The 22,671-nt window shown below is 38.8% G+C and overlaps 1 protein-coding gene across 1 annotated transcript; it reads left to right on the top strand.

Moving 5' to 3' along the window:
• Positions 1-10,677: 10,677 nt before the first annotated feature.
• On the top strand, positions 10,678-18,966 carry cldn7a (claudin 7a). Its single transcript, XM_033983773.2, has 4 exons — positions 10,678-11,008; positions 16,472-16,636; positions 17,586-17,670; positions 18,649-18,966. Exons 1-4 carry the CDS (start codon positions 10,786-10,788, stop codon positions 18,815-18,817), a joined length of 642 nt encoding a protein of 213 aa, XP_033839664.1. The 5' UTR covers positions 10,678-10,785; the 3' UTR covers positions 18,818-18,966.
• Positions 18,967-22,671: the final 3,705 nt, after the last annotated feature.

The following is a 22,671-nucleotide window of genomic DNA, read 5'->3' as shown; positions in this document are numbered from 1 at the left end:
TCCACCGTTGTCTTTGAGTGTACGATACGTACATTACGTACGTTATTTTTTAATCATTTATTATTTAATAGAAGAAAAGTCAAGATGTCGTCGTCACAGCCGTTTCTTTCTGTTTAGTTTGAATATCAATAGGCAAATATAACGTTCGAGGTGATTTTTTTACTCAATTGTAGCTACTTCATAACTTTAACAAAATATACCTTGTGAAAATGTAATAACAGAGACAGAGGTAACAATATCATTTCTACATTCATAGTCTATAAACCAGAGAACACTGATTAGTTGTACATAAAGTGGGATATTGCAGTTTAATGGTTCGGTATTTTGGCCAGTGGCTACACCACTTTAATAACAGTAGAGGGCACTGTTTCCCTTCTATGCCGTGCCAGTTCTTTTCATCTGATTTTTATAAGGTATTTTCTAGCAGTGCAGCGCTACATCAAGCTAGTGTCTTGATTTACTAACACGAAGGTAAATGACCTATGGAATGTACTGGAACTCATGAAGATTCCGTGCACGTCTCAGGACTCTCTTCTGTCCTTTCCTCAGAGTCCGTTGCTTCATTGTTCACATTACCTGTGTGGAACTCATTAAACCTTCTGACTTTATGTTTCTCTTGGTCTTTGAGGCTTACAATAGAAACGAACATTCTTACATTATTCTTATTGCAGTAATAATTTCTAATGATAATAATGTCTTCTTATTGTCTAGCAATAACTCCACATTCCTTTATTCCATGTAACTCCTTTTTAATCATCAAACACACTGTACAGATCTTTATTCAGATTTAACAGTTTCATGTTGCTCTGTTGTAGATGAGGTAAACCAGTACAAACATTTGAATGTGTATTGCGCAACGGACTCCATTTTCATCTCTTTTTTGCGTAGCCGCGGTGCATGATGGGATATAGAAGTGCGTGAAGTGTGCAAGGATGCACGCTTCGGTTACGTCCGATCTCCATGGAAACGGTGCAAAGGGAAGGGCAGGTTTGTCGGCCGCATTCAGTAGGGTGGGTTGAAATGGGACAGCCCTTGTCGTGCCGGAAATTACGTAACTGCCCTTCGATGCACACTTTGAATGGTGATTCTAAGGCCAGTTTGTGGAATTGGGACACGGCCTTTGGCATAACTTTACAAAGACGAGTGGATCTGGAGCCCTATCCTGTCTTCCCGATTCCAGATGGTGTGATTGACAGGTGGATTAACCAGTCAGATGTATGTTCTGTTTGCATCAAAAACAAACATGGCTGCTTACATGTAAAAAAAGAAAAAAGAAAAAAAGAAAAAAGAAAAAAAACAGAAAAGAATCAACGATCAATGAACCAAACTTTTATTTCTTTATTTATCAGATAAAATAAGTCATATATTGTTCTGAATGTTATTAGAATTTTTGAAAGGAGAAGTCTTCTGCATTTGAGAAACACATGATAAAAATTTGTGACTGTGGTTGGACCGTCTCAGTTTAGGACAGACAATTTTCACCCTCTATTGTCTGGTTCCAGACCCTTCTGGATTCGATCAGAATGTAGAAGGGACTGGCTGTTCAGGCAAGCAAATCAGTAAAATCAGCAAATGAGTAATTGCCAAATAATCGTGTCAGAATAACCATAACAATTACCAAAAGTACAGTAGAAACCACAAACTAGTTTTGTCAGGCCATGACTCTCACAGGATCCAAAGTGTCCTCGATCAGTGCAATTACCGTAACAGTATAAGCCCTGCAGGGACTGTTGGGTCCATGGCACTCCAGGCACTCCAGGCACTCCAGGCACTCCAGGCACTCCAGGCACTCCTGGCACTGCCAGAACAGTATGTGGCAGATCATGGGCTTTGGAGAGAGAAGGTCTTCACTGACAGACATGATGTATTGGCCCAATGAATGGCCCATAAGTCATTTCAGACTGGGCTGTACTTTTGGAGCTCTGTGCAGAGCTGGTTCCAGAACTACAGCAAACATGGTAGAACTATGCCATTTCAGTCCAGACCCAAGTCCTGACCACACTGGGCCTCCTTGCCACATGCTCATACCAGCACTAAATGACACTAAAGGAGACCTGTTATGTAAAATCTACCATCTAACCATGTTATAGTTGTTTCCTCTCACCATGTATTTATCTGAAGTTGTATTTGCAGTGATTCATGCATGAATCTTCATTTCAAAACACCATTTTGCTGATCAACTTCCGTTTTCACTGCCACTGGTACACACCCCCTGTTCTGTGAAGAACTCTGTTTTCCAGTTGTATTTTCTTAATCTGTGATGTTACATAATAACTTTGAACTGACAGTAAAAAAATTGCTCATTAGCATGATCTGCAACTACCCATATAAGGTGTCGACAGCTGCTCGGCCCTTTGTTGAGATGACGTTTACAACTACGTCAGCTCCCATTGGGCACTGCAGTTTTCTAATGCACAAGTCAGCAAACTTATCTCTTTTTTAAGATATTATTCATCGTTTTAGATTAATATTGCAATTTCAAATATGCAAATTATAACATAATGATCCACGGGTGTTGGTATCGGTTACAAATATATAGCAGACACAAACACGATATGTCTTCTTTAATGTAAAGGCCACTAGGCTTGGAAAATGCAAACAGCCTGTAAATAAGCTTACATTTGCACAAACTGACAGCTAAACAACGTCTTTGTCTCCAGAGGTTTGGAATGTCATCACGCAGTCACTCAATCAAAGCAAAATAGAAGATAATTTAAATGCCATACTGTTGGGCATTCAAGGCAGAGTCTTCACATCTTCATGGAAACAAGCAAATGGCAGATTCCCCACCAGAAAAGTTAGACAGTTTTTATTCAAAATGTAAATATGTTTATGCCAAAAAAAGTACAACAACATTCAAATTCTGATTATCATTTATCATAAATGTTAATCTGCTTAGACTGATATGCAGACACAAAATTGCACTCAACTCAAGCATGCAGCAGAAACGTGGATTGTGCATGCATTCACGTGAGGTTTAACAAAGCGAAAATCATCTTTTAGTCACATTGTCTAAACCTACAGAGGAAAAGTGGGTGCAAAATGAGTTCGGAACTTCAAAAAAAAAACAACAAAAGTCTTGATTTTTTTCTTTGTATTCTGTGACTCTGGAGTGGTCCCTTTTAATCCTCCAACACTAATTCCTTTGTCCGAAACACTTTTAAGATCAAAACAGTAGCAGCAGAGTGGTGCCCCTAGCCCGCGCCACTGTCCTAGCACAAAGGGCGAGTTACATAATGAAGAACACAGGGAGAGAGAGGGGGGATGGGGGAGGGGAGCGGTGTTTACGAGCAGTGGGTCAAAGTTCACACACCGGACATTTGAAGGGGCCTATTTTGGTTTTCTGGCAGTTTCGCGAAACTAGATGAGTCCAGTGCAAGCTAGAGCTGTCGAGAAATGGTGTTGTTGCTGTAAAGGTGCACTGAGTAACTTTTCTGACAGATAGATAGGTAGATAGCTAGATAGAGGGTTAAATGGATGGATAAAGAGGTAGGTAGACAGACAGACAGATGGACAGATAAATAGACAGATAGATGGATGGATGATGGATGGATGGATAGGGAGAGAGTTAGATAGACAGATAGATAGATAGATAGATAGATAGATAGATAGATAGATAGAAAGATAGATAGGTAGATAGATAGATAGATAGATAGATAGATAGACAGACAGACAGAGAGAGAGACAGACAGACAGACAGACAGACAGACAGACAGACAGACAGACAGACAGATAGATAGATAGATAGACAGACAGACAGACAGACAGACAGACAGACAGACAGACAGACAGACAGATAGATAGATAGATAGATAGATAGATAGATAGATAGATAGATAGATAGATAGATAGATAGATAGATAGATAGATAGATAGATAGATAGATAGATAGATAGATAGATAGATAGATAGATAGATAGATAGATAGATAGATAGATAGATAGATAGATAGATAGATAGATAGATAGATAGATAGATAGATAGATAGATAGATAGATAGATAGATGGTAGGGAGAGAGTTAGATAGACAGACAGACAGACAGACAGACAGATAGATAGATAGATAGATAGATAGATAGATAGATAGATAGATAGATAGATAGATAGATAGATAGATAGATAGATAGATAGATAGATAGATAGATAGATAGATAGATAGATAGATAGATAGATAGATAGATAGATAGATAGATAGATAGATAGATAGATAGATAGATAGATAGATAGATAGATAGATAGATAGATAGATGGATAGATAGATGGATGGTAGGGAGAGAGTTAGATAGACAGACAGACAGACAGACAGACAGACAGATAGATAGATAGATAGATAGATAGATAGATAGATAGATAGATAGATAGATAGATAGATAGACAGATAGATAGATAAATCATTACATACATAGATTCAGAGAGAGACAGAGAGAGAGAGAGAGACAAATAGATAAATCGATAGATAAATCGATACATACATAGATTCATAGATACATAGATAGATAGATAGATAGATAGATAGATAGACAGACACACACAGACAGACAAACAGACAGACAGATATGTATATATATATATATATATATATATATAGAGAGAGAGAGAGAGAGAGAGAGAGAGAGAGACAGAGAGAGAGAGAGAGAGAGACAAATAGATAAATTGATACATACATAGATTCATAGATTCATAGATACATAGATAGATAGATAGATAGATAGATAGATAGATAGATAGATAGATAGATAGGGAGAGACAGTTAGATAAATAAATAGATAAGTCTATTTTGAGGAATCTAAACTCTAAAACATGTTTTGAGTTAAATTACACAAATAAAGAGGCTTTAATTATTAGATAAACAGACAGACAGACCAATCGATCGATAGATAGATAATGGCTTCGGTGAGAATCTACAATGTAAATAATTATTAAAGAAAGCATATGAAAAGTGTGCCCAGTCTTTTGACTGGTAGTGTACACGCAGTAAATGAAGTGGCTTTAATTATTGTGAAATCTAACGTGCCAAACTTGTTATCGAAAGGAGGTGGCCAGATCGTGCTTTGGGACATTCCGCCTGCAGCACAGGGGTATGGGGTGTGGGGGAAAGTTGAGGAGAGTGTTTGGTGGGCTTAGTTCCACTCCCCGCTCCTCTCTCCCACTGTCCCAGTCCTTTCTCTGCCCTCCTGATTTAGATGTTTTCTGCTCTTTCGCTGCACGGTGAGACAAACGTGAGCTATGTCCCTGTTCTCTTTGTGCAGGGGCAGCCACGGCGACGACGTATAAATCTGGTCGCTGTTAGCAACCGCTTGACTGCTGTTCTTGTACAATGGCACACAGAGACAAACATACTTTTACTTATATTTTACTGTACTTACATATTTATTAAACTGTGCTTTCTTTGGAGTAATCCTGTATTGTCCTTCATTTGAGGCTTGAGTTCTCTGAAAAATTTGTTTTTCACCTACACCCTATCCCCACCCCACTGCTTTGTACTTCCAAAATCCAACTTTGACGATTTGTTATTATTTATTTATTTATTTATTTTGCTAACCAATATTTCGGCGACCACATGACCAACACACACAATGTATTGCCCAAAGACACAATACTGTGCATTGGTCAGTGATGAAAGCTGGGAACCGTCTACTGACTTTGACTTTTGAGCAAATGCTGTCACTACTCAGCCACTGTCATCAAAACTTTTCTTCAAAAGTACCGCTACTTCAAAATAAAGTACAGCTAAAGATGGCAATATTAACAACAACTAGTATGCTAACAGCACTTCAACTTGCACATTCTTCCACTTCTCCTCCTCCTCCTCCTCCCATCTCAGAGCTAGTCATCCTTTAAGGCTCCCCTGTTCATGTCCTCCCTCCGTATCTGAGCTCTAAGCAGGATTCCTCTTGTTCTAGAGGTAATCCGCCCGGCAACAACAACTCACTGTTCTTTTCAGGGGCCTGGTACAGTAACAGGACAGGACTTATGGAGAGAATGGTTATATAAAAGAGAAGAATGACTTAATAGTAAGGGACAACTTGGAGAAATTAGGGTGTTTGGAGCTGTGTGGGGTTTAGGGATCGCTGAAGTTGACATAAACTTTGCAGCAAACAGGTGCTGATCTTTTTTCTTTTCTTTTTTTTTTTTTTAATATATATATAGTGCTTTTCCACCTTCAAGGCACTCAAAGCATTTTACATCAAGGAACCATTCACCCATTTACACATACACCCATACACCAGTGTACACAGACAATGATCTTGGTATTTTTATTTCGCTACTGTGTCCGTAAATCAAGATATTGATAACATTAATAACAGACAAAGCAGACACCTTCTTTTCCTGTTGCCAAATGCCCACTCTTTGATAAACCAGTGGTGTGTGCGGCAAGAAGCGTTATTTTTATCATCCTCGCTCTGGATTGGTTCTTTTGTTGCTACGATACCTACTGTCAGAATTCCAAATATGGAATTCGGCTACAAATTTGCCACTATAACTGGTAGTCCGGATGAGCTTCATTTGACTGGAGCCAAATGCTATGGGTAATATCATACTCGCTTCATCCACTTCTTTATACTGTCTATGATTTGACGGCTCAACCAATGATATTTATGTTGAGAGCGGGATTTGAACCACCAACCTTCAGATCAGTGTGTATGTATGTATATATATATGGTATGTATCTATGTATATGGTCTTTCAGAAGCATTATCTACTGTTCCTAGAGTTGTTGTTTTGTTTTGTTTTTTTGGCAATTTTAGTGCTAATTGGGCAGCTTTCTGATTGAAAACATATAAAATGAATGTGTCCTGCAATTTAAGTGCTTGATGACATCACATAGGACTGCCCTGATTACATCCGGGTGAAATGTTACACCAATCACACTATTCCTTTGCAACTGTGACCCTACCCCTCCTCCCCTCTCACTCTTTTCTATTGTCCTCCAGGTACTGCCCAGTTTATCAGCTCTATTTGAAATGTGATTGTGGGCGGAGGTTTTGGTGTTTAGTCCCACTTTAATGTGACAAATGTGTTGGCCCTCAGAAACTAGCTACCTCCAAGCTGTCAGAACTGTGGTTTGCTATTATGTGTCACGGTTTCTTCTGGGTCCTCCGAATCCCCTTAAACATGCACGGAAAGCTGATTCTGTACCTAGATACTCCCAAAAAGCGGCTCTCTGATTGGCTGCTCTTGAGCGGTCTTACCCAGTTTCATTTTGCCATCTGAAAAAGGCTGTTCGAATACACACAAATGTTAACACTGAGAGCTAGGGACATGTTAGGCATCTTTAAATACTTGCTACCTCCTTCCATAGGTACTGCAGCTTTAAAGAAGACAAGTTGTGCTCGTGTCTGCTTTAAAACTATAATCTATGACACCCATGGATCACTGTGTTATAATATGGACACTTTAATAACTAATTTAAAATAGCTTCGGTACAACGCCATCACAACAAAGCACCACTCTGTCAGACGATGCTGCCGGCCAGGCTTATGGATCATGCTGATCATGCTAACGAGCTGATTTTTTTCATTTATGCCAAAATTTTGTAAAGCTGAATCCTACATGTGTCACAATTGTTTTAAAAGTCAGAGAACAAAGTAAGTACAGAGCAGTGGGCACGCATGAGGGGTAGGGGAAAACGGGGCTTTTTAGAGAAATGGCATCACTTTAAATACAACTTTGAGTGGGTAAAGGAGAAGTGAGAACAATTCCAACATGATTAAAAGCTCTTTGATTTGGGATCAACATTTCCTCTTTAAACTAATACAAAAATAAATAAACTTTTGCACACCATAAGACCTTAAACTTGAGTATATGGACACAGCCAAAACGAAAAGCTTATGTTCCGGGATTACAAGTTCCTCCCCTATTGCTTCTCCATTGTCCAGAGCTGCTCGGACAGAACCATGTAGAGTTAAGTCCATCCAACAGAGAGCTCATTGTCTGTGCCCACTCAGCGAAAGCATCGGGTTAACTGCGGGACCCCAGAGACCAAAGGAAGAGACAGGGTAAACATCCCCATAAACATCATACAAGTAAACACCACTTATATAACAAATGCATGTGCGCAGGATAAGAGGAATTATCTCGTTATCAAATTCTTTCTGCAGAAAAGAAAAAAAAAATGTTGAATGCTTGTTCAGGAGTAGATTAAAAAGTATCCAGGTTAAAGGTCACATGTTATGGCAAGTGAAAGTGATGTACCTGATTTTAAAACATGAAAACAGAACTAGGTCATTTTAAATGGTTTGTAGTGGTCCAAAGTTACGTGTAAGTCTGAAACTGTATCCTGTCAACCCAAATTTCAGATCCATTCAGGTCAAAACAAATATGGCAGCTTGTATAAAAAGGAAAAATGTAACACAGAGGACTAAGAAACAGTGCTGATTTCTGTAGAATCAACAATCAGAGCACCAAACTGTTTATCTCATGTAGAAGTTCTATATTTTATTTTGAATGTTACGAGACTTTTGGAGAGGAGATGTCTTCTGCATTCAATAGACACGTCATACAAATCAGCCGCTGTGGTTGGACCACCCCAAGTTAGGACGCAGGTTTGTCACGCTCTATGGTTCGATTCCAGACCCTTCTGGATTCAAACAGAATGTAGAAGGGACTGGCTGCTCAGGCAAGGACAAAGAGGTGGGTAGTCAAACTGATTCAGGTACTTGAACTTTTTAATAGAATTGTACTTCTTAGAGTAGTTTTCAGACCCCATACTTTTACTCCTACTTGAGTTATTGTACAGTGTAACAGTACTCATACTTGAGTAAACATTTTGATTATCTCAACGTGAGTAAATCTACAGGTGACAAAAGCTTTATGTTGACAATATTGACATATTTGTTTGTGTTTCTTGCACCGCTACCACTACTATTTCAAATATGATATAGATTTGTTCTCATTATTGTGCCTATCACTGAAAATAAACCCACATCATTAATATCCACATGCATTCAATTTCAGGCACACACACAGCTTTAGAGCAGGTTTTTTTACACGTCAAAGTTAAACTGGAGTGAATCGAGCACAGCCAATCAGAGCACTGCTTTCAGCTCTTACTTCTGAGTCACAATATTCAGTAAGAGTACATTTACAGTGCTGTATCTCAGCTGAGATACAGCACCATAAACACCAAACTAAAAAAAAAAAAAAAAAAAAAATCTGACCTGTTCTACTACATAATATTGAACTACTGGCACATTTTTTTGGGAAGTAACATGAATGCTATATATTGCAATGTTTCACAAATACACCTAGTCATGTATCACACGGTTGTGCTAATGTCAAATGAGTCATATTTATACTATAGTATTCTATGCAGTGTGTCCAGTAATAGAGCTTTCTCATCGCTAAATGCTGACTCACATGTTTCTGCACTGGTGCCAAGGCTTTCCCATTCTGTGTGCGTAAAGGGGGCGTGTCCCAATTACACATGGCAGGACAGCAAAGCATCTACCTATCCATATGAGAACACACATCACATTACGCTGACTACTCTCTACACTCAAGCCAATTATTTGAAATAAATCACAAAACAAATCTTTGTAAAACAACAATAGCAACAGCAGCAGTGGCAGTAGTAGTAATAGTTTTTGTCCTATTTTTGCTAACTAAAATTAAAGAAAAGCTGAACGAGCAATATGTAAGATTTTGATTTTAAATGTCATGAAGTCAAGATGTGATTGTAATACCTTTTTTTAAAACAGTAAAAACACAGGCTACATACAGTAACTTTAAAATAAAAAAATAAAATAAAAAATGGATTTAGTCTACTAAATTAGCAGAACATTTTTGGTGATAATTTTTTTTTTTTATGCTAGTAGCTGTAGTACTAATAGTAGTAATACATAAGTAAGTGCATGAAGTTCTGGTTGTAGTAGTAACTATCTATCCAATATAGCATTGGCATGTGTACAGAGAGCATCCAAATATATTTTGCTTGTGCTTGTACCTTGTAATGAAATGATCAGTTATAAGTTATATAAAAGTATAAGTATGCGTCTAAATACAGAAGTATGACTAATTTGTTGAGGTGGGTTGTACTCAGTTACATTTGTTTGAGAAACTTTTAAAATAAATTGTACTTTTCAATGTACTTTTATAGCAGCTTGGGTACTCATTTTATCAAAGTAATACTACTCTTACTTGACTAAAAGTTTTGGTTACTCTTAGCACTGCGAGTAAGTCTAAGTGACAAAAGCTTTAAGTTGACAATATGAAAAGATCTGAACATTTATGTTTCTTGCAGCGCTCCATCAGATATGACTTTGTCTAATCTTTGCGTCTATCTTTTGAAAATACCAGATTTTGTGTATTATTTATTTTTATTTAGTTTCTTTAACTTCAAATTATAAATCAGATGTTACTCTTTAAATTACTCTAACTTGAGTTTTTTTTTTTTTTTTTTTTTAAATCTCTTTTTTTAACTTTTTAACTTTTTTGAATAATCTCTTGGACCACTACTTTGCACCTGTACTTGAGTAATATGATTCTAAAGTAACTCTTAATTGAATCTAATTTTTGGCTACTCTACCCACCTTTGCTAATTTGTCTCTATATGCGCCAGGGCATTCCCATCATTCACCATCCTTTCTTTCCACACCACAACACCTCACTGCTCCGTGCGTAAAGGAGGCGTGTTCCAAATTACGCACGGACCTGACAGTGCCATCCATCCACACTAGATCCCTGCGCACACGTGAGCAAGCCTCTATCTGCGAGTCCCTCTCTGCTCCCACTACTACACATCTCTCCAGTGAATATTTTGTACGGGAAACTTCACCTAAAAACATGGCAAACTCCGGTATCCAGCTGCTCGGTTTCTTCATGTCGCTGGTCGGCATCGTGGGGCTGATCGTCGGGACTATTTTACCGCAGTGGAAGATGTCGGCTTACATCGGGGACAACATCATCACGGCCGTGGCCATGTACCAAGGGCTGTGGATGTCGTGCGCCTTCCAGAGCACGGGCCAGCTACAGTGCAAAATCTATGACTCCATTCTGCAACTTGACAGTAAGAACATTTACATTTATTAGATAAATGTAAGTTACATTAACTTTTGAACAGTGCGCAAAGTTGTTGACAGTATTTATGATTCTTCAGGTGAGTAATGTTGGTTCAAAGTAATATTACTCAAGTAGAAGTACAAAGTGCGAAAAAAACTACTGCTCAAGTAAGAGTAACTTAAAGAGTAACTGTCTGATTTATAATTTGGTGTTAGTGTAATTTGAAGGACACAATATTAAATAATGCACACAATCTAATAAATCATATCTGAAGGAGTTGTGCAAGACACACAAATGTTCAAATAATTTTATACTGTCAACATAAAGCATAAATGGGAAGAGTAACCAAAACTTTACTCAAGTAAGAGTACTGTTTCTTCAGTAGTAAAAGTTAAATCTGTCAACTGGACAAAAAGTTGAAATATGAAGATGTTTCGCTCCACTCCTGTAACTTTTTGTCCAGTTGACAGATTATCTTCGGCTTTTACTGTAGATCAGACCTGGTGACTGAGGGATTACACAGACATGTTTCTTCAGAAAAAAAGGAAATAAATACTCAAGTAGGGGTAAAAGCTTGCCGCTTTGAAAAGTACAATTTCTTCAAAACATTACTCAAGTAAATGTAACTGAGTGCTACCCACCTCTGATAGTAAGTACATTTAAAGGGGCCATATTGTGGCATTTTCTGATTTATGTTATAATGTTGTTTCCTCATTATAAAAATATACTCAGAGTTTTGTTTTGTTTCTTTCACACATGTTTAACACACAAGCCCTGCATATTTAGTTCTTCTCTCAAACTAATAACACTCTGTTCCACCTTGTGATGTCATGTGATAATACAGGAAGTGCTCCACAGTGTTTTTAAACTCTGTACTCTTTCACTAGAATCATTTGGATAATTTTAGCCCAGGAATTGCCAATCTCTACTGAATGAAAGCTAAAAGGTAACTGTTAACTTGAAAACTACACATATTTGACATCACAAGGTGGAACAGAGCATTTTGAGCTTTGAAAATGTAGACAGACGAATAATAAAAAGTTATTCAAACATGTGTGAATGAAATAAAACCCAGATCCAAGAATGTTTTCTGTTTGAGAGAAGAACTCAGCCTTAATATGCAGGATTTGTGTATCATCCATTGGTAAATGAAACAAACAACTGAAGGTATGCTTGTGATGAGGAAACGACATTATAACAAAAATCATAAAATAGAGTAGTATGGGCCCTTTAACATTTTGACCATACTGAGGGCAGAAGATGGTCTAAAAGCAAACTAGTGGACCTGAGTTTAAATTGTCAATAAAACCATGTGTGGTATTGAATCAGGTATTACAAGTATAGTTACGCTGGTGTCATTCTCAAGGCAAGAGTTGTTTGAACTGAAACTGACGTAGCTCAACACTTTATTGATTTATTGTACTGTGAAAAAAAAGAAAAACTCAACAGGACCATTTCAAGTCAGTCATTTGCGTTTACAGACAGTGGATTCTTAAATATATAGTTATAATCTATGACACCCATGGACATAAGTGCTGATCCCGCAGGTGCCAAGGGACCAGAGCACCCACGTAAATTTCTGAGCACCCAAGGGAATTTCTCCCGATCTCACAATGATTCTATTTGTCAGTCATTTCAGTCACTGTGGGTCTAACCTGAGGACTGGAACATCTGTGTTTCCTTTTGATAATTCTTGAATGATAATGATATGACAATGTTTAAATCTTGTGCACAAAGCAGGGATCAGAAACAAAACTTCACATAATAACCTGTAAGATTAAACAAAAACTGTGGTGCCCAATGGGAGCTGACGTGCCCGTAAACGTCATCACCACAAAGGGCCGTGCAGAAGTAAGAGAGCACTGGGTATGTATGCCAGTGGCAGTGAAAATGGGTTGATCGGAGCAATGACTTCTTGAATGCAGAAGTATAAAGAATACACAGAAGTGTAGGAATCACTCTAAATACAACTTCAGGTGAGTAAATGGTGAAGAGAAACAATTATAACATAGTTAAAAGCTGAAAAAAGGGGATTTTGTGTACTAGGTCTGCTTTAAAGGTGCACTGCGAAACCTTTCTGGTGAGTTGCTTCCAATGTTCCATAATACAACCAGCATTAAATGTAGCTATCTCCATGGAAACAAGCAGATAGCACCAGGCCAGGTTGTAGGTTAGAGCTGCTGAGAAGCCACCCTCCTCATTATTTTTTGACAATAATAACATTGTTGCAATATAATTGAATTAATGCATAATGGACACATCTAATGCCATTCTGTGGAACATTCCAGGCAAAGCAATAAGAGTAAGCCACAATTCTTTAGCATTAGCACAATAGCCCCCGGTAAATGTCTGCACTCCCGATTCACCCATCTGTAGCCTGTGCACCTGTTAGCATGCTATGAGAGCTTACCGCAGGCTAATCGATTAGCTTCGCCATAATGACCACAAATATCTAATTAGGAGCCTTTGTTACTGTACAACATTTGAGATCTAACAATCTACCCCAGCTGACCTAATGGTTGGTGGTTCAATTCCTTCTACCAGAATTGCCGCTGTTGTTATTGTGATCAGATGAGGGTAGTACTCATTAACTTACATTTACTTTAGTAACATTTTAAAGAAACTGTACTTTTCAGAGCACTTTTCTAGCAGCATACTTTTACTCCTTTATGAGTAATATTTTTAGTGAAGTAACAGTAATCTTACTGACTTCCCAGTTCCACTTTGACTAAGTCTACAAGTGAAAAAAGGCTTTCTGTTGACAATATGAAATAATTTGAACATTTATTTTTGTGTCTATAATATTTTGTGCATTATTTCATGTTGAGTCTTTCCAATTGCATTAACTTTAAATTACAAATCAGATGTCCCAACAGTTACTCTTTCCCAAATATATTTTACTTTTACTTGAGCAATTTCTTGGACCACTATTTTGTACTTCTACTTCAGTCATATTATTTTGAAGTAACATTATTTTTGTTTGAGTACAAACTTTGTCTTCTCTACCCACCTGTGATTGTGACTGGTAGCGTTATGTTAAAGGAGATTACACTATTTAGTAGTACGTTATATAAAGTGTAGCTCATTCGTTTACATTTTGTTAATGTTAAAAGTAGATTTTTCTTTAAAGATAAAACATTGTAGTATTTAGTCTTGTTTTATGGCTCTATATCTATAATTTACAGGCATAAAAAGAGAGTGACTTCGACTGCAAAACCTAATTACATATCAAGCCTCATTCATCAGAGTTTAGCCGTTACAAAACAGTCCATGGAAACTGCTGTGTGGCTCCAGGAATCTCCTCCAACTACATCCCCCACACCACGAAATATAAAAGACACTGTAATTTACCGTAAATGTAACATGTTTCCACTGTTCGCTACGGTAACGGCCCTATTTGTGCAGACTCGATCACTACCACACTGATTTTTACTGCTCTGAAAGCCTGAGAAACGGAACTAGTTCATTTGAAATTGTTTACAGTTGGTTCAAAGTTATTCCTCACTTACCTTTTGCATTCTGAGCATCCTAACTATTCACCAGGATGAGTTTACCAGCGCTTTTCAGAACTTTCAGAGACCAGACGAGAGTTTTGTCATGACGGTAAAATTAACAACTACTAGCATGCTAACTGGAGGTGAAGTTATGTGGAGGAGGTGAAAGAGTGGAGGCGATGGAGTCAAACAGGCGATTGAGACAAGGTGATGGTGTGAAGGAGGTGATGCAGTGAAGGAGAGTAGAAGGTAGGTGAGGTTGTGTGGTTGCGGCGATGGTGTGTTTGGGTGTACGTGATGGGCGTGGTAAAGGGGAGATGATGGGATGGAAGACAAGATGGGTGGACGCGATGTGGTGGAGGTCATGTTGTGAAGATAATGGACTGATGAGGTTGTGGTGATGTGAAGGAGGTGATAAGGTGGGGTTGATAGGGGTGCAGGCGATGTTGAGTTGATGAGGCGGAGGTATTTAGTGGAGGACGTTATTGTGTGAATGAGGAGATGTGGTGGAGGCGATGGGGCGGTGACGTTGGGGAAGGTGAAGTGGTGGAGGTGTTGGAGTGGAAGAGGCCATGAGGTGGAAGTGATAGATTTGTGGAGGTGTTTCAGGTGATAATATGGGTGGAGTTATTTGGATCCCCATCAGTCTAACTTGCAATACGATTCAATAAAATATACATACACTTATAAAACAGTGCAAAATTGGACCAGTAGCTACAATTTAAACAAAAAAGCACCTTAAAAGACATGAAATTACACAATGCTAGGGCAAAGTCTTATGCAGTTCTTTTAAAACCTCTGATATTGTTAGCTTTAATAGTAGAGGGTAACCTATTCCAATGAGAACCAACAAGTTCTAGACCCAGGAACAAGCCTTCTCTCCACCAGTAGCAATGATAGAGTTCAATGCATACTGTTATTGCTAGTATACGAGTAACTTTGTTCTGTAATACTTGAAGTTTATGAATATATATATTTTTGGAGCACATTACCGTACCACAGAGCCATAGTCAAGGTGAACTAACACTAAAGACAGTATGACTTGTTTCACTGAGGTAGCTGTCATAAAGTAAGCACATCGTTTACTGACAGATACATGAGTGGTGGTGTTTCTGGTGATAAGGTGGAGGTGCTGGTTTGAATTCTACCATGATTGGCTGAGAAGAAGTTATGGTTTGAGAGGCAATTATGAACACAATATGGGCTGTGTTAAACGTGAGGTGACATGGATGATTTAAAGGCGTACTACGTAATTGGTATGTGTCTGCTACTTAGGTGTCTGGTGTTTTGCCTGGAATGACCCAGTACTTTTTGGGGTTTTTTTCAGTTACTGGCAAAGTTGCTAAAGGAACTACCTTACAAAACATGCATTCTTACTCTTACTTGGCTGTAACTGGGCCTGGTGGTGTCATTTTAATGCTATACAGTGGAACATTCCAGGTAAAGCAATAATATCTCCACTAGCTGATGTCTTTGTTAGTGCATGGTCTATAAGGGCCATTGAACCTTAAGCATGGCTAGGTTTGTTTCAGTTTCCGTTTCTTCTTAGTCAATCATATCTTTGTAAATGTGAATTAGATTTTTAAATATATATATATATTAGCACAACGATTGAAGATATTCCTATAAGTTTGTGATAAGGGGTCTTAAATGTTCATCCTTACTCTTCTATAAGTATTAAAGGTGATGCTGTGATGTCCAGGACTGGCACAGACTGGTTCTAGGTGGACTGTGGGGCACAAAGATAAACAGGGAGGAGCTCAGTAATGGGAGGAGGAGGAGGGGGTGACATACGGCCCCTGACAGTGGAGGGGCCCCTGGCTTTGTTTGTCCCTCTGTCTCCAGGGCTTCACTTCCAGGAAAGACACTCCCCTGTCCTGTCAGCCTGATGGACACTGCGGTTAACTTAGGTGGTGCGTGCTCTTCTGTACTGTGACTTATTTTTGTATTTGTTGTTTTTTTGTGTGTGTGTGCAGGTTCTCTCCAGGCCACCCGAGCCCTCATGATCGTGGGCATCATTGTGTCTGTCGCGGGGCTGGGAGTGTCCTGTATGGGCATGAAGTGCACCACGTGTGGAGGCGGCGACAAGATCCGCAAGTCCAGAGTAGCCATGACCGGGGGCATCATCCTGCTGGTGGGAGGTGGGGCTCACAATACTATCTGTGCTGTATACAAGAGTCAGATCTTGTTCCATGTCTCATTGTAACGATAAGCTGCACTGCAGGGTGTGTTGTGGTTCTTACCTACATGTAGACGTTCTGAGGTGACTCTGTGCCACTATATGGTGTTTTAGACACCTGTTTCATGTGTCATAAGAATATGTACTTAAAATGACCAACCCTGACACAAGATTTGATAATGGGTCCCCTGGCATTGCACTGCAGTACTCACTGCTCACTTCTAACCCCGCTGATATCCAAACAATCATCAGTGACCTCACTATAAATGGCATGCGCATCTGCGTTCAATAGTTAGTACAGAGTCAAAGTGTATACAAGTCAAAGACAGGCAAGTCCGAGTCAAGACCCAAGTCAAAGACAGGCAAGTCCGAGTCAGGTCCAAAGTCGGTAGTCAACAAGTCCAAGTCAAGTCCATGCCCTCTGCTTTGAGTTTCAAGTAATTTCAAGTCTTTATACAAGATGACTTAGACTTAAAGGTCAGTGACTCAAGACTCGACCTTTGAAACGCTGTGACATGAGACAATTTAATGCTTCTCAAAAATGTATTTTGGAGGAGAACCATTAACAAAAATCATTTAAACTGAGAAAAACATAAGCTGTATTAGCTTACGTTTTTCACAAGTCTTAGTCCATTTTATTAAGTGAACTCTCAAGTCATCAAAATAGGGACTCACAACTTGCAGATCTCACCTCTGTATATAGCACCAGATTTACAATGATGATGATTGTTTCAGAGAGCACAAAGCTGATTAACTAACAGCCCAAAGCAGTAGTTCCTCCCCCATTCCTCAGAAGTGGTGTGCGTAGGAGCAGGTCTGATGTTCTGTGAAGGTTCCTGTCTCACGTCTTTGCTCTCTGCTCCTCACACAGAAGAACAAGCTCTTTATGACTGTTTCTTTCTTCTCCTCAGGCATGTGCTGTATAGTGGCTTGCTCCTGGTTTGCCCACAACGTGATCCGAGCCTTCTATAACCCCTACACTCCCGTCAACACCAAGTAAGTCTTCAGACAAGATTGATTCTAGAAGACTGAAGAAGCATTACAGTTACTCCTAGCTATTTTCAATGTGTCTTGTGAGATCTCATTGCCAAAAGTGTTGAAGTTTCTTCCAACTTGAGTGTACAGCTGATGTCCAAAATACTTAATTAAAGGCCTATATTACACTATTTTCTCATCTATGTAATAATGTTCCTCATCACAAACATACCTGGAGTTGCATTTTGTTTCATTCACACATGTTCAACACACAGACCCTGCAAATTTAGACAAAGTGTCTCTCAAACAGAAAACACTGTTCCACCTTGGGATATCATATGGCAATACAGGAAGTGCTCCACTGTGTTTTAAACTGCATACACCTTCACTAGAATTAAAGGTAAAAGGTAGCTGTTACCTTCAAAACTACTGCTTAATGACATCACAAGGTGGAACAGAGCATTTTGAGCTTTAAAAGATTACTTAAACATGTGTGAATAAAACAAAACACAACTTTGTGTATGTTTTGATGAGGTAACAGCATTATAACATGGCTTAAAGCTCACAAGGGTCAATATTAGGACTGTTAATAAAGTCTGAGATGTTCAAGTCAGAAGCTTCAGTATAAAAAAAGTCAATGAGGTCCACAGACATTCGTTTTAAGTAATCTTTCTGGTGGTGTGAGGGGTACATCACTTGCTTGTCTCCATGGAGAAATGCCAACTGGCCATATTACAGATCATTTCTGTGGAATGAATGTTTGTTTTTCAAGATATTTTTTTAGTAGCAAAAATCATATATAGTAAAACTGATGCAAGATAGGAATGTTTAATACTATACTATGGAACATTCCAGCCAAAGCAATAACATCTCCGTGGAGGTGGAAGCAGGGTTTCCTTTCTGCTTCTAACTTCTAAAACTTTCTTCCCATATAGTGATCACATCTTCTATGACTCAAATATCGACATGTGCTACTGATGACCTTTCCCTTTCCTCCAGGTTCGAGTTCGGAGTGGCCATCTTCATAGCGTGGGGTGGCTCTCTTCTGGATGTTCTGGGTGGGACCATGCTGGCGTCTTCCTGTCCCCGAAAGAAGCAGGTGTCTAAGTACCCCGCCCCCGTCACTGCAAGGTCCGGACCCCCGAGCAGCGCTAAGGAGTACGTCTGAGAGCGCCCCCAGCCTCTGGACTGTATCAACATGCATACAGACTCCTATGGGACTGTTTGTTATAGGATTTTATATCAGAATTGCAAAGGGAGGGCAGAGGCCAATAGTATTCTATGGAACTTTTTGGAGCGAAATCTGAAACTCCATAACTGTTCAATTGTTTGGTTTGTTTTGATAGGCCGATACACTGACTATGTAAACGTTGTGGCGTAAAACTCTCTATTATCCTTCAGTCTTCGAAAATATGTTTAGGCTCAAACTTCACATAACATAAAATATATATCTTATGAAAATTATTTCGATTTTTAATCCCTCAACAGTGGGAATTATCAAACTGTAAGGCTAAGAACAGTAGTTGCTAGCAGTGAAGTTGGTTATTAGAATAAGATATTTCCCATTGAAGGCAATTTTAAATAAACAGAAAGAGTCTGGTGAAGGTGGGTTGCAAAACACTGAGGAGCACTTGCTGGTATAGGAGGGTGAGGTGGTTCTCATGCGAAGCGTTGGAACTGATCACTTCCAGCTTAGATGTGGGACTTGAGTTTGGACTCAAGACTCAAAACTCGATTTACTAGAAATCATATCCAAAGCTCGTCTTGTCTCGTTCTCGTGGAATCAATCTTGTGTTTGTCTCGTGGAAATTGTGTCTCATCTAGAGATCAACCGATTGTTTAGATTCCAGAACAACCGATGGCCGATAAGCTCTGCCGATATTTTAGGGCCGATACATGGGGCCGATTTTGATCATTTCCCCCACAAATATATGATTTTAAACTATTTACTAACATAAATACTATCTATACATTTTAATGCGCTGCATAATTTAACTATAATAAGGAAAAAATCTCAATAGAAATAATTTTTATCTGCAAGCCCATTTTTACTACTAACCCATAATGGAGCTGTGTAATCTAATTTTGTGAATGCCATCATTGCACTAAAGTATTAAAATAAAGCTTTGTGCAGCAATTGGTGAGCGCAAACCAAATATCGGCCTAGGCAGGAGATTTAAGGCTGATAGCCTATACACAAAAAAGTGCAAATATGAGCTATAAATCAACAAACTGATATATATGTCTATCTCTAGTCTCATCCCATCCCTACTTGATTCGTGACGGATGACTTGGGTTTGAACTTGTAGGTATCTGAGGACTCAACAGTTAAGGGGACTCAAGGACCAAGCACTTGGACTTGGCTTACAGGTCTCAAGTTTTTAAACTGCTTATCTCTTTATTTTTTATAACGAGAGCCCTATAAGTGACCACAGCTAGTAAAATAATAAGAAACCAAATTGGCTGGACTTCTGACTCAGACTTGGACTTGGTTTTAGATGATAATGACTTAAAGTGGAATCGGTTTTAGACGATTCGCCTTGGACTCAGAACCCGAGCCTTATTGGACTTGGACGCAACTCACCTAAAACCCTGGCTTTGACTAATAAAAAAAACTGACCCTAAACCAGGCCAGAACAGGTCTCCTGTTAAGAATGAACTTAAACTATTTAATCTAGACGAGAGCACCCAACTGTTTACTAAGTGATGCCTCTAACCTCGTCCTAACATTTTACGATAGTTGACAACCCTCACAGCGATGCTATAATTGGATGACCTGACCAGATAGACAAGTGCTCCGGACTGCTCGCACCCCGTCGCTAAAGCTAGCTTCTATTAGCATTTGCCGTGTAATTGACAGTAATCAATTCGCCACGCTGCTGTTTGATACGGGGTGTTGTTGGTATAAATAGTGCCGGTGCCCAGAGGGGTGTGACTTCACATCCAGGCTCCAGCAAAGAGACGGGGGGGAAGGGGATGTGCCACGAGACGTCCCACCTTGGAGAACCGTACAGTGACCGCAGCACCTCGCACCTGCCCGCTACAAACCCGCTCACATATGAAATACTTTATAATCCAGTCATCCGCCATTATCACCCCACCACCTGACACGCTGCACTATTTATTCTGACAGATTTAGCTCCGGTGTAGGGGGAAGTTTACTCTAGGCCTTTGCAAACGTGTGCTATACCTGAAATGTTCTTCAGCGATACACACGTCTTTGTTAACAATGTAATAATCAGGTAGTAAAGCATAGTTAACATTAAGAGCTGAATGTGGTGACTGTTACCAAGAGGCATGGCATTTGCTAACCAACAGACCTATCTAGAATTTATCTTTCTTGACTAAGTTCTCAAAGGAACTACATGTAAGAGTTTGATTTTAAAGCCCATAAACTTGACCTAACTGTGTTGCCAGATATTAAGTTAACATGTGTGAATCAGATATTGATTTTACTGATAACAATTGCAATGCTGATTAAAAAAAACAACAAACAAACAAAAAAAACAAAAACAAAACATTGGGCATGATGGACGAGTTGTTTATGTTATAATTTGTAGTTTTAGTTCTCAAGGCGATTATCCAATCAATGAGCCTTATATGAGTCTCTCGGTTGGGTTGCCAGTTTCAATGCTGAAATCCAGTTGGTATAAACCTAAAAGGGTTCTCTCTGACCTGAATACTCACTACCTAAACCCCAGCACCTGCAGCCAATCATTCAGACACTGGCAACCCAGGTTCATTGTGATTGTAGTACCTTTATTTTAATTTTTTTTAACTGTAAAACTTTAAAACTGCGCTCCATTTAAGAGCTACTAACAACAAACCAGTACAGCGAAACGTATGCATAAATTGAACTTTTGTATTACATCTGTTTCTGTATTTGTAGTTTTCAAATTCCACTGCATCAGCTGCTGTTTGGTAATGTTGTAGAGCTGAAGGATGTGACATAGCGATATCATGATAGTGTGAATGGCATTTTATCTATATACAGTGGTGCTTGATTTAGCAGTAGCAAATAAACTGCATATGTATCAGATACATGTACTATAAAATATATACATTTTTATACATTTTCTCATTTTGACAATTTGTAATAAATATATCAAATTTATCAATAAGCATGAGTCTGTTCTTGAGTTCTTGGGTGTATTGCTTCAGCTCTCCTTCTGTTACTCTCGTATCCATAATATCAGATAAGTCGATACCATGGTTGGGCCTTTAATTGGATGTAATAAACTGGCTGATTTTGTCCTAGAACGTGTCATAATGTTTGAGCAAAGTTGTTGAGTAGTTATAAGGATAAGTAACAGTTGCACAACGATTTGGATCTCATGTGTAACGACTCAACTGTGAGTTAAATAAGTGCCATTTTCCGTCTCTATATTGGTATGGGTTGGTATAACTTTCAAGCTTTGTTATCATTGTATTGTTACTATGTTGCCGTGTGTGTGTATGAACAACTATGTAAGACAACAACGCAAACCTATTATGTCATCTTTTACCATGTAGATGTAAATATTATATACTTGTAACTACTGTCATGAGCTCGAAATCAATCAGTCAATATCAGCAGAAACTTATTGTATAGAATCTTGCTTTGTCTATCATTATAGTCAGAACTACTGCTACTTCAACTGGGGATTCCATATTGTAGTAGCAACTAGCTGCTCTCAGGTATTAATGTAGTGGCGCCACCTAGTGTAAACCATCATAAACGCTTATGGTGCAGTGAAGTTATCAGTATTTGCACAAAATTCAAGCCATACTTAATGGTGGGCTATGTCACTTTTTTAGTGTGGGGAATGCCATCACCAAATAGATAAAACTCACTTACTAACTTGTAGTATTAAATGTGTCAATCTGCATGAAGACAAGGAGATTTTATATCAATTATAACATCCGTAATGATATAGGTCCTACATGTTCGAGTGATACGTTAAATGCCATACTGTGGAACAGTAGAAAAAGCAACAACACTGAAAAAATAATGTGGCAAACCTCCGAACCAGAAAAGACCTA

The sequence above is a fragment of the Periophthalmus magnuspinnatus genome, chromosome 18 (assembly GCF_009829125.3).
Source record: "Periophthalmus magnuspinnatus isolate fPerMag1 chromosome 18, fPerMag1.2.pri, whole genome shotgun sequence".
Lineage (NCBI taxonomy): Eukaryota > Metazoa > Chordata > Actinopteri > Gobiiformes > Gobiidae > Periophthalmus > Periophthalmus magnuspinnatus.
Note: the sequence above shows the minus strand (reverse complement) of the source record. Positions and strands in the feature narration are given on the sequence as shown.